General features: G+C 31.7%; 1 protein-coding gene across 1 annotated transcript; it reads left to right on the top strand.

Annotated features, from left to right (window-relative positions):
- Positions 1-897: 897 nt before the first annotated feature.
- LOC143082835 (3-hydroxyacyl-CoA dehydrogenase type-2-like) lies at positions 898-11,551 on the top strand. Its single transcript, XM_076258739.1, has 5 exons — positions 898-1,019; positions 6,063-6,227; positions 6,534-6,698; positions 10,171-10,408; positions 11,278-11,551. The coding sequence occupies exons 1-5, from the start codon at positions 999-1,001 to the stop codon at positions 11,466-11,468; spliced, it is 780 nt and encodes a 259-aa protein (XP_076114854.1). The 5' UTR covers positions 898-998; the 3' UTR covers positions 11,469-11,551.
- Positions 11,552-11,927: the final 376 nt, after the last annotated feature.

The following is an 11,927-nucleotide window of genomic DNA, read 5'->3' on the forward strand; positions in this document are numbered from 1 at the left end:
TTCCAACACACCAAAGATTATGAATAATAAGCATCTTCATCCTAAAATGACAAGGTTGATGTTCGATGGTAACAATATTTTCAACAGAGATGAGAAAAAGAACAATACTTATATAATGTTCCTCCATTTTAATTATAATGTTAAATATATCAAGACTAGTCAAAACAAGTTACATAGAATCTTCTGATAATGTTTTAGAGTGGGTAAATATTGTGTATATTGTTTTAAAGTGTGTAAATATTGTGTATCATTGTTTTTGGAATGTGTAGATTTTGTGCACATTGTTTAAAATTGTGGTTATATCGTGTTTAAGTAAGATATTCATTTTGAAAATTAATAGAAATCGTTGTCCGAATTTCCCCTTTCATTATGGAAGTTGTATGGGGAAATACGGACAGCTAAAAAAGACTGAAATATCATTTATTTTTTACTAAATCTCAATATTCTAACAAGTAGTGAATTCCCAAAGGGTTTTTACAAACGTTTGCTCAGAAAAACACATGAATAATGTATTACCTGTTTATAAATACTGGGTAATAGAGATTCTTGTCGTTTGTATTTGCCGCCACAGAAACTTTCTTTTCCAATGTTGACGGAAGTGATCCAGGAAGTACCGAAGTATGTCACGTGGTAATTCTGCATACCGTAAACAAATTCCGAGGACAGCATAAAATAATTATTTATTTATATATATACGAATGCATTTATATATAAGATTGGTACTTTTTTATTGTTATCATATCTAAAATGCTTAATTTATAAAAATGTCCGAAATTCCCCGTTGTCCGATTTTCCCCATCTTTACCCTATAAACTGCATGTAAATTTATTAACATTTTGCGTATTATATTTAAAAACTGGTTACTAGGTCGGAAATGGTTTATTTATTTTGTCCTTCAAAACAGAAACAAGAAGTAAATTTTAAGATGTAACCGGATTGGATAAAAAAAAGTTCTGTAAACACATGTGAAGTAAACTTCGGACTTGCAAATTACAAATATGCCGATTAAAAATTTAAAGGTGAATGCAGTGATGACAACACATGTTTATTGCTGAAAATGACAAAACGTATTCCCTATGTTGCACATTTATCCACTTTGCAAACTCTTACACATTTGCTTACTTACGAATACCGTGGTCACGAAAACTTGACATTCCCATGTCATTGATCAAAAGTCTGAACAGTGACATTGTCAAGAGTTTTATTAACAGTGTGCATGTATTCTTTTAAAAAGCCATCCAGCCACTTACATATGGAAAACATAGAACATTTATGTTGTGCAAATCGTATAATTTTTCCCCATAATAATCTAACATGCCTGACCCAATGGCAATGATTTAGGAAGCCATGAACATATAAAATATTGATGCGACTAGATACTACCTGATTATAATTTAATTCTGGATGTAACATGTCTTCTGATTGGCTGACTTCGTTTTGTTTATCAGCCTATAGACATAATTTTGTCATGTGACCGTGACGCCATCAGCGTATTTTTATGATTTACTCCAGTTTAAAATGGAATTAAGAATTAAATTATAAGAAATGATTGTAATATTTTTTCTGCCTTTCAAAATAGCTACGCACTTTATTCAGTATGCACCACATTTTTTATGTTATTTCTTCATAGACAGAAAAAATATTACAGTCATTCCTTAAGGGCATACGATACAGTTACAGGGGAGGTAATGACGTTGCTAATGTGAATTGTTATTTTCGCAACATCAAACTATGACTTATCGGGAAAAGATTCAGTTTTCGACTTATTTTTATCATTCAAACTTATGTAACTTGAAAATGAGTTCATGGACCCCTCTGTTTTAAAGTGCCATTTGGTTTGATTACGTGAGAAGATTGTGTGCCTATTTTCATGAAAATGTAAATAGTGCAATTTTTTTTAATTTGATAAGGCCAGGATTTTTTAAGTTGTTGGTTTACGGATCCGCCGACCCCATTTTGACGATTTCCAGAATAAAAATAAAATTTGACTTTTCATGCTTTTTTATTTCCGCCGAGCCTAACAAATACATTATCCCTGAAAAATAATTAAAGTCTTCTTTTTTGATGAAATGAAATGCATTAATCACTAACCATGCTAACAAAGTTGATAACACTTTCTGTTGTGAAAAATAAAACTTCCAGTTTACGTTTCTAAAAATAGACAATTCAATAATAACTGACCTTGAAATGTCGTTTGCGCAAATAATTTTGCGGAACGAAATCTGTGTTTAAAATTAATTACACAATAAGTTTGTTTCCCTTATTTGTTATCAGTCTGTAAGATGCATGATCTCATAGAAATAGACTTGTCCAAATGTGGACAGGTGGAAGGCACCAAGTAAAAGTTCTGAATATCAACAAATCATTTAGAATTTTCTTGTTTCATAGATAATAAAAGAAATATCGTCCATTTTGGATAAAAAACGGGAATGCATGACACCAGATTAACCCGATATTCTCGTTTTTCCAGTTGACGAGTCTATTACGTTTTTGACACGTGTGTTGAAACTTATTTTGGTACGATTTTTTTTTACATTTTTCTTTATCAGTTTTCGTGCTTTGAAGATCATTACTCACCAAGTTTTCTGGAATTGATTAAGAGCTATATACGCTTACTTGTTTTTATGACCCACCTACGATAGTAGAGGGGCATTATGTTTTCTGGTCTGTGCCTCCGTTCATCTGTGCGTCCGTCTGTGCGTCCGTCCGTCCGTTCGCTTCAGGTTAAAGTTTTTGGTCGAGGTAGTTTTTGATGAAGCTGAAGTCCAATCAACTTGAAACTTAATACACATGTTCCCCATGATATGATCTTTCTAATTTTAATGCCAAATTATAGTTTTGACCCCAATTTCATGGTCCACTGAACATAGAAAATGATAGTGCAAAGTTCAGGTTAAAGTTTTTGGTCAAGGTAGTTTTTGATGAAGTTAAAGTTACATCAACTTGAAACTTAGTACACATGTTCCCTATGATATGATCTTTCTAATTTTAATTCCAAATTAAAGTTTTGACCCCCATTTCACGGTCCACTGAACATAGAAAATGATAGTGGTAGTGGGGCATCCGTGTACTATGGACACATTCTTGTTCTTGTTTGTGAAATGACCATTTAATTTCGTCTTTGTCCGTGCACACACCCCTTTTTTACGGGAAATTATTAGACAATGTCATGCGATATTTATTACAGCTGAGCAAGAATATTTCATCGAACTAAACTTTTTAAAGAATAATGACAAAATAGCATAACAAAAATTTTGTTAGAAAGGTGAAATATATATTTATTTTGCATATTTTTCTGTCTTGAAAGATCTTGAAAGATATTTTTTTTTCTTTTTTTTTCCCGACCGACTGACCCGACTTTTTCATGGGGAAAATCCGTAAACCAACAAATTAAAAAACCGTGGCCTAAATATACAGCAAAAAATGATGATTTTTTTTTACATTCATGAACATTTGATAAATATGAGTTATTTCTGAATAAAAAATGTATAATTTTTTAGGATAATTATAAAATACAGAAATTACAAATTATTTAACAAAAAACAATTTGTGTTTATCTTTTAAAACAAAAAAGTTATGTCTTTCTTTCGAAAGGGAAAATACGGCCACAAATCCGAATTTTGATCAAATATACAAAATTTCGACCTTGTTTTACTCAAAAAGTAGCACATGAAGGTATATTTTTTGTTACATATTTGATTTAATCAGGTAAAAAATAGTCTATATGGAAATTTTTATCATAATGTAAATACGGGATCAAAACTGTATTGTACATGTATGCCCTTCAATAGTTATCCTCGTGTTATGTGTTTTCGTACTAATAACTTTTTTCACTGCTTACGGTTTTCACTGTTGAGTCTTTAAACACATGTGTACTAAAATTCTAAAAGCATGTTCTGTCGAATGTTTTTAGGTATCTAGATTTTTTTGTCAAGGCTTATTACAAATTTTTACTGTTTCCAATTATTTTGTGATTTTGGTATGCCAAAAAACAGTGTCATATGTTTTCCTATAAATTGAAAACTAGATCAGTACACAGACAGGAAATTAAAATTTTGAAATGAGTATTTTCTAAAGTTGTGGTTCTGGTAATTTCTTGAATCATGAAAAAAGTTATTTAATTCTTTTCAGTACTAAAACTAACTAATAAATAGTTTTTGGTTGATGTGTCATGTGCTGAATTTGCAACATTATGATTTTTTTCCAAATTGGCACTTGTTTTTGTAGTACAAAGGTCATTATTTTTTTTAATTAAAAATGCAGTTTTTGAAAATTTGAAATTAAATGTAAAACGTTAAGTCTGTTTTCATCTTTATGTATTAATGATGAATAAAAAGAATTGTCAATAGAATATCAAATGAATGAAGTTCATGAACAACCATTTATCATTAGAACCCTGTTAATTTTAATTTATAAAAACAACCAAAAGAACACGACAGTCAGATGTCTTGAAGATCATGTGTCTTACAGACAACGGCATAGCTGTACTTCATGTAACACTTCAGAATTTTTCTCAACAACCATTATAGTGATGCATATTTTTTACATCAAATAAAAATGGCCAAACGGGTCAGTTTTATTAAATTTGTTCTAACGTCTTTTAAAGTGACTTTGAATATGTTTTAAATTTGCCAAGTTGTAGTGTTGTTGTTGTTCCAAATATAGAAACCAAAAATCATGTCACAACATATGTGTGTGCAAACAAAACTGATGAAATATGGATGATACAAAGACATATGACATAGGAAAACATATGACACAATGATATGCGGAACAGATTCTCAGGTCAGCCAGGAATCGCAATAAGGTGTATAAGAGTGTAGCTCAAATAATTATGAAGCCTAGAAATGTTCAATGAACTTCACATCTTTTATAAGATTGTATGTAGACATTGACAAATCTATGAAATCAAATATCCACAGAAATGATTTTTTTTTTTAATCCTTGAAAATTGGAAATCACGAAAATAAATGAATCCACAGTATATACATGCTGATTTGTTAACCCTTTTGTTTGCATATTATGGACTGTAAAAAGATAATCAAAATTGTAAATAGGAAAAATGATCAGCAGGGTTTGAGATGACCAACAAATCAAAATAACTATAGTCATGAATTATGTTCTACGTTTTTCAATGGTGTAAATGCACATAGATCCATGTGAGGGGTACAGACTCTTTAATGCCTCTTCTCTTTAAATAGTATTGATTTGCTAACCTCTTTCAATTGTGTAATCATGGTAATGGTAGCATATTCATCTCATATCCATGTGATCCTTCAACCTTGTTAGATGCCTGCTCAGGTATTGTGTAGTTAAACTACATCATGTAAATGTAGTGTTGTAAATTTAATTCCAGACATGGAAAAGATTACTTCAATGTCATAATTCTTGCATTGTCATCCTGGAAGTTACCAGATACTCCACACAGTCTTTCAAAATGCAGAATTGAATCATAGCTTGTTTAAAGTTTTTGAAATTGACAATGTCATGCGTAAAAATATCTTTCATAGTTTAAATGTTGTTTAGAGTTATCTTTCTTCTGCTTTCCAGTTACTGGTAATTATTTTATTGAACTCTCAAATTTTTTTGTGCAGTGTGCTAACATAGACCTAGCAGAAAGGCTACATTAAATTGTTCAATCAAATGTTAATTTGCTTGATTTGATACATGATTACATGATACTAGTTTAGTAAATTATTAAACAAGATTTAAAAAAAATAATGAAAAAAATAACTTTTTGCAATATTTGACAAAATGTTAGATGTTGAAAATTCATTCTTATGACAAAAAAAATGTTATATTGACCAACCATTATAAGTTATGGTTTCCTTCAGTGTGTGTCTAAGAGGTTTAAAATATAAGTCAAAGACATGCTGTCATGCAACAGAATGATTCCTTTCCTGATACAAGATTAACCTGGCCACATGCTTTAACTTATCTGTCTAAATAAACTTTCAATTGGAAAGTCATAAGTGAGCACTGAAGATTCATATGAGCATTTAGTTTTACAAAATGATTGAACCATTGAATAACATTATAAAGTGAATTTCGTTTTGTTTTAGGGTCTAGTGGGATTAGTTACAGGAGGGGCATCAGGACTTGGGAAAGCCACTGTAGAGAGATTTGTACGACAAGGTGCTAGAGTTATACTATGTGATCTTGAGAAATCAGCTGGTAAAGATGTAGCAGACAATTTAGGTGACAACTGTATATTCTCCCCAACAAATGTAAGTTGTGAACACAATGGAATAGTTTGTTAAAAGATCAACTAAGGCAAAAGAAAATTATATTTCTGTTTATGGTAACCAGATTGATCCTATTTTTGAGTATGGACCCTAAGTCATTTTATTCCCAATCAGACAGAGGTGGTAAAAACACATGTATTTTTCAAGTCATGGGTTCTCCGACTTTTCTGTCATATATGTGAATAGGCAATTTTTAAAACCTTCTTCTGTGAGACCTTAGAAATTAATTCATTAATGGCCAACTTTGTATAATATTTTCTCATAAACGTAGATATGATTTTGTTTCAGGTGACATCAGAAGCTGATGTGAAAAAGGCTTTAGAAATAGCTAAAGATAAATTTGGTAAACTTGACGTTGCTGTTAACTGTGCAGGAATTGGAATAGCCTTTAAAACATACAACTTCAACAAAAAACTACCTCATAATCTGGAAGATTTTGCAGAGGTTATAACAGTGAGTAATATAATCGTATACACAGTTATATATTCAGGGGTGTGGAAATGCCATGCCCGACTCGCCCGACTCGTACATTTGAACAACCGGACAAGTAATTATTTTTGTCTTGGTTGCCCTTGGACAAGTAAAAAATATACAAGACAAAGTTCAAATCCAACAAAAACATAAAATTAATTTCAAAACGTATAAAGATTTTTGATTTATGTAAAAGTAACCAATGTTCAGCAAGTAAAAACATCAATGTTCATGACGATAAATTTACATGAAACCGGAATTAGATCGATTACCAAAATAATTAAAATTAGTATGCGAACCCGAGTCGCGTAACATTGCATTGGCTTTGTCCATTGACCCGGGATCGTCGATTAGGTTTTATCCATCATTTAACGGAAGTGTCACTTCTTTAAATTTTGTATCGAGATTCAGATTGATAAATACTTAATAAAAAGGTGGACAAACAAGACAAAAAGAGTCATGAGTCGAGTAGAAAACCTTAAATGCAAATGGAGGACACAGTGTATTTAAAAAAAAACGAAAGCGAGAATTTCAGACATCGTGGATATCAGATTGCCCCTGGCTATCTATGGAAATTCGGAAAATAAATTAAGTTTTTGTCCTGTTTATAGATGAAGTCTTATGTATAGATGAAATGTCAACATTATTTGTTGTCAAAGTGGAAAATAAAAGGGACGCATTAATTGCCCATCAAGACAATGATAAATAATCAAGAAAAAAAGTGTGTTAGTTGAGAGAAGCACCACAAAATCAATAGTTTATCTATTATTTAGTTTACATTTCTTCAATCAGTGTCCTCAAATTTAGTATATGTACCTACTGACTACAATTTTTATTCAAAAACTGCTGCAAAATTGTCCTTTACATGTCATTTCATTGGTTGGATTGCTGTTAGGTTTCTGTCCCTTTGATGTCAACCCATTTCTATATACTTTCCAATGTTTTACACATATAAACAAATGTATGTCATTTGTGATGCACAACAGTGCTGATTAAGAATCATATATTAGCTAAAAAGAAATACTTTATTATTTATCGGGATCATCAGGGCAAGTAATTTTTTTTCCGGACAAGTAAAATTTTAGGTTTCACTTGCCCGGGGACAAGTGCTCACAACAAATATTTCCACACCCCTGATATTTGTGGCTTTCAGAAAGCGAGGCAAAAGATACCAAAGGGAATTTTAAACTCATAAATCGAAAAAAAAAATGAACCGACAATGCCATGGCAAAAAAGGCTACAAATTACAAAAAGATGAACAACAGTACTCGAAACACAGCAATGACAAATTCAGACTAAGCAACATGAACTCCATAAAAACCAGGGAAGATCTCAGAAATTTACACTGTAAAAGTCAATGTTCTGGTCTTTAGCTTTTTCCTGCTGATTTAGGACATTTGTTGGACATCCATTTCATTTAAGATGTTACTGGTTGGGTTGGTCATCTTCTTTTCAATATGTTGCGCTATTCTGGCAATTTATTTCATATGGGTCAGGATCCCTAATAGACCTTGAGATGAGGAACTCAGATGACGTAATTAAAAAAAAATATTAGTCCGCCATACAATTGTGGATGCTGTGATTTTAAAAATGGACATAAATGAACAATAAGAACTGTTTTATAGAGCTGATGTGATGAGAAAAGAAAGATGTAGATTTGACCTGAAATAAATTATTAGAAAGGACAATTTTTTTATTGAATTTTATGATCAGAATTTTGGGATTATTTCATGAGGAGAGTGACATTTTTCACCATCTTCCGGGGTCCAGCAATTTGCGAAAAAAGTAATCTCACTTGCCACCCCGAAAATTTAACCAGACATGTATAAATGTATCAGCTTCGATATGAGCCATCATACATGTTCAAGTAAACGATATGGACTGAGCAACGGAGGAAAACGTTACCATTACGGCCTATGGAGAATTAATTGTAAATGTATACCCAAATTATATTGGGTCAGGATCCCTAATAGACCTTGAGATGAGGAACTCAGATGACGTAATTAAAAAAAAATATTAGTCCGCCATACAATTGTGGATGCTGTGATTTTAAAAATGGACATAAATGAACAATAAGAACTGTTTTATAGAGCTGATGTGATGAGAAAAGAAAGATGTAGATTTGACCTGAAATAAATTATTAGAAAGGACAATTTTTTTATTGAATTTTATGATCAGAATTTTGGGATTATTTCATGAGGAGAGTGACATTTTTCACCATCTTCCGGGGTCCAGCAATTTGCGAAAAAAGTAATCTCACTTGCCACCCCGAAAATTTAACCAGACATGTATAAATGTATCAGCTTCGATATGAGCCATCATACATGTTCAAGTAAACGATATGGACTGAGCAACGGAGGAAAACGTTACCATTACGGCCTATGGAGAATTAATTGTAAATGTATACCCATATAAAGCATTCAGCCCTGTAATTTCTTTTAATTAATGAAGGATTTGCACAGTGAGAAGTGCTGACCTGAATATCAAAATCTTACATCTTAACAGACTAAATACCACAAAATAGGCTTTTTAAAAGTTTTGAAACTTTTAATATGCAACATTTAAAAAAGACACATCAAATTTTAAATAAAATCATTAGGTGTATTTCCTGGTTGACAACCAAATGACATGCATATATAAATATCTTTAATAAAAATATCAAAATAAAAATATAAATAATATTTTAAAATTACATGGTATGAAGACATTAACGAGATTTAAATTGACTGGGAAAACAGCTGTTCTCAGGGTCATTAAATAGTACATAGATATAAAATCAATCATCTGGTTACAGTTTTATATAATGATATTTATTTATGGTATTTTTTTGGACCACATGCAAAATTATTGTATCAATAGTTTTATGAGTAGATTGTCATTATCCATTGTTATCATCATGGAATTGAAATACAAAAGTGTTTATTGGGCTATTTTCATTAAATGACCCATGGAAATATCACAAATAATTACATGGCAGAGGGGGGTCTGAGATTTAACAGTTATTGAATAATTACCATCTTGGATTATTGGATAATTGTAAATTTGGTTTTTAGTACTTTTTAATATTGCAGATTACCATAGATTTAAAAGATAGATTTTCTGTTAATATCTAAATTTAAAAATGTTTTTCCAAGTTAACATGATTACTCTCAAATATATAAATGTAACAATTTATCAAACTAATTACTATTGAGTGGATTTTGAATTGATGTTCAAATATTGCAACTATGATAATATTTATCCTTCAACAAATCAGATAGTGAAGAATTCCTTGAATACAGCTTTAAAATATGCAAGTTTGCCCTCCCATTGCAGGTTCAGTTTCCAGGGAAATAAATGAATGTACAATACATGAAGTAGATACAATACTTTAAGTACATCACAGTACTTAACACATTCTTACTAAGTTGAGTGATATTTTTAAACATTAATTTCTTCACTGTGTCTTTTTCAGGTCAATACTGTTGGCAGCTTCAACGTGATAAGATTGGCAGTTGGACTGATTGGGGAGAATGAACCTGACGCAGATGGACAGAGGGGTGTGGTCATTAACACGTCAAGTGTGGCAGCATTTGATGGTCAGATGGGTCAAGCCGCTTACTCAGCTAGTAAGGGTGCCATTGTAGGAATGACTTTACCTATAGCCAGAGATTTAGCTAATCAGGGCATCAGATGTTGTACTATAGCTCCAGGTAAATAAAAAGTAGTGACAGTAGCTTTATTGATCCATCTTGACTGGATTGTGCAAAAAGAACGCCAAATCTCAATCTGTAATCTAATCAGTCCAATACCTGCATATTGGCCTTTGAATGCTTTCACTCAGCTGTTTAGGCCCATTTAGTTTTTAAAAATGAACTTAACATTTTAAATTACATCCATCTCAAATTCTCAATCCAAATCTTTGAAAGCCAAGGATGTGTTAGAGAAGAACAATAGAAGCCAAGGATACCAAAGGGACATTCAAACTCATGAGTTCTTAAAATCGACTTAAACACTATAGCCAAATGCATCTTAGGTCAACTTTGCCTTAAGGAGTTAGAACTTACACTGTTTTAACACTCACAGACAAACTTTGATTTCCAAACTTTTGGTGTCCAGTGAATCAGATGAAGGAACATAAGTCATTGACACTGTTATCATTATAATGTTCAACAGTAAAAGCTTTCAGAAAAGAATTGCTTCTGATGTTAGCTTATGGACACTGATTCTTATTTCATTTTTCACAAAAGAAATGCTTCTGAGTTATGATGTCAGCTTATGATTCCAATTTAGCACCTAACTTCTTGTTGACCTTTTCTCAAAACATTTTGTGCTGTTTTCAGTTGCACAAAAATAAAGGTTAATATTGATTTTGATGATTATGGCACCTTCAGTCTGTTTCATTGGAACATCAGTTCTAGTTGTAAAATGAGGCATTAGACAAATACCAAAATAGTTGGAGCTAAGAATGGAACTAATATTGTCATCTATATGAAACCCTGATTTAAGTGGGTCATCAGTGATGTGTGTATCACAACTGGTGACTGTCATTAAAAGTAACAAATGATATTTTTCTTTTCAGGTTTATTTAACACACCTTTACTTGCCAGTTTACCAGAAAAGGTTCAGACTTATTTAGCATCAACAATTCCTTTTCCAAAACGTTTGGGCGATCCAGATGAATATGCCCACATGGTACAAACAATCGTAGAAAACCCATATCTAAATGGTGAGGTCATAAGAGTGGATGGTTCAATAAGGATGATGGCATAATTTGTGAAGGAAACTGAACAAACTTTGATTAAAAATGTGTATTGTGATATTTTATAATTGAAATGAAGACATAATATTTGTTAGTGTGCTGTTTTAATTAACCATGCCATATAATACCCTCCTTCCTCACATGATTATTTTAAGATCAGAGTTTTGGTATTTAGATGAACCAGCAAACAAAAACTGGTGAACAAGTACTTTGACTGTTTCTTCGTTTGTCAATGAATTTACCTTCATTTGATAGTCATTAATGCTGTTTGCAGGACAGATCAGATATTTGACGTAAAAGGGGCATAATTGTCCGTAATGGTAAAAGTAATGTCAAGGTTAGTGTTGATTTTATGCCAAATATGGTATTCATTCCAATCAAATGGGAAGTAAATACCCACCTTCTGAATCTGCCACTGGTTTCAGCTAGTAAACAAAACTTGAGAACTTATGAAATATACTTATATGAAT

Source organism: Mytilus galloprovincialis, chromosome 1, assembly GCF_965363235.1.
Source record: "Mytilus galloprovincialis chromosome 1, xbMytGall1.hap1.1, whole genome shotgun sequence".
Lineage (NCBI taxonomy): Eukaryota > Metazoa > Mollusca > Bivalvia > Mytilida > Mytilidae > Mytilus > Mytilus galloprovincialis.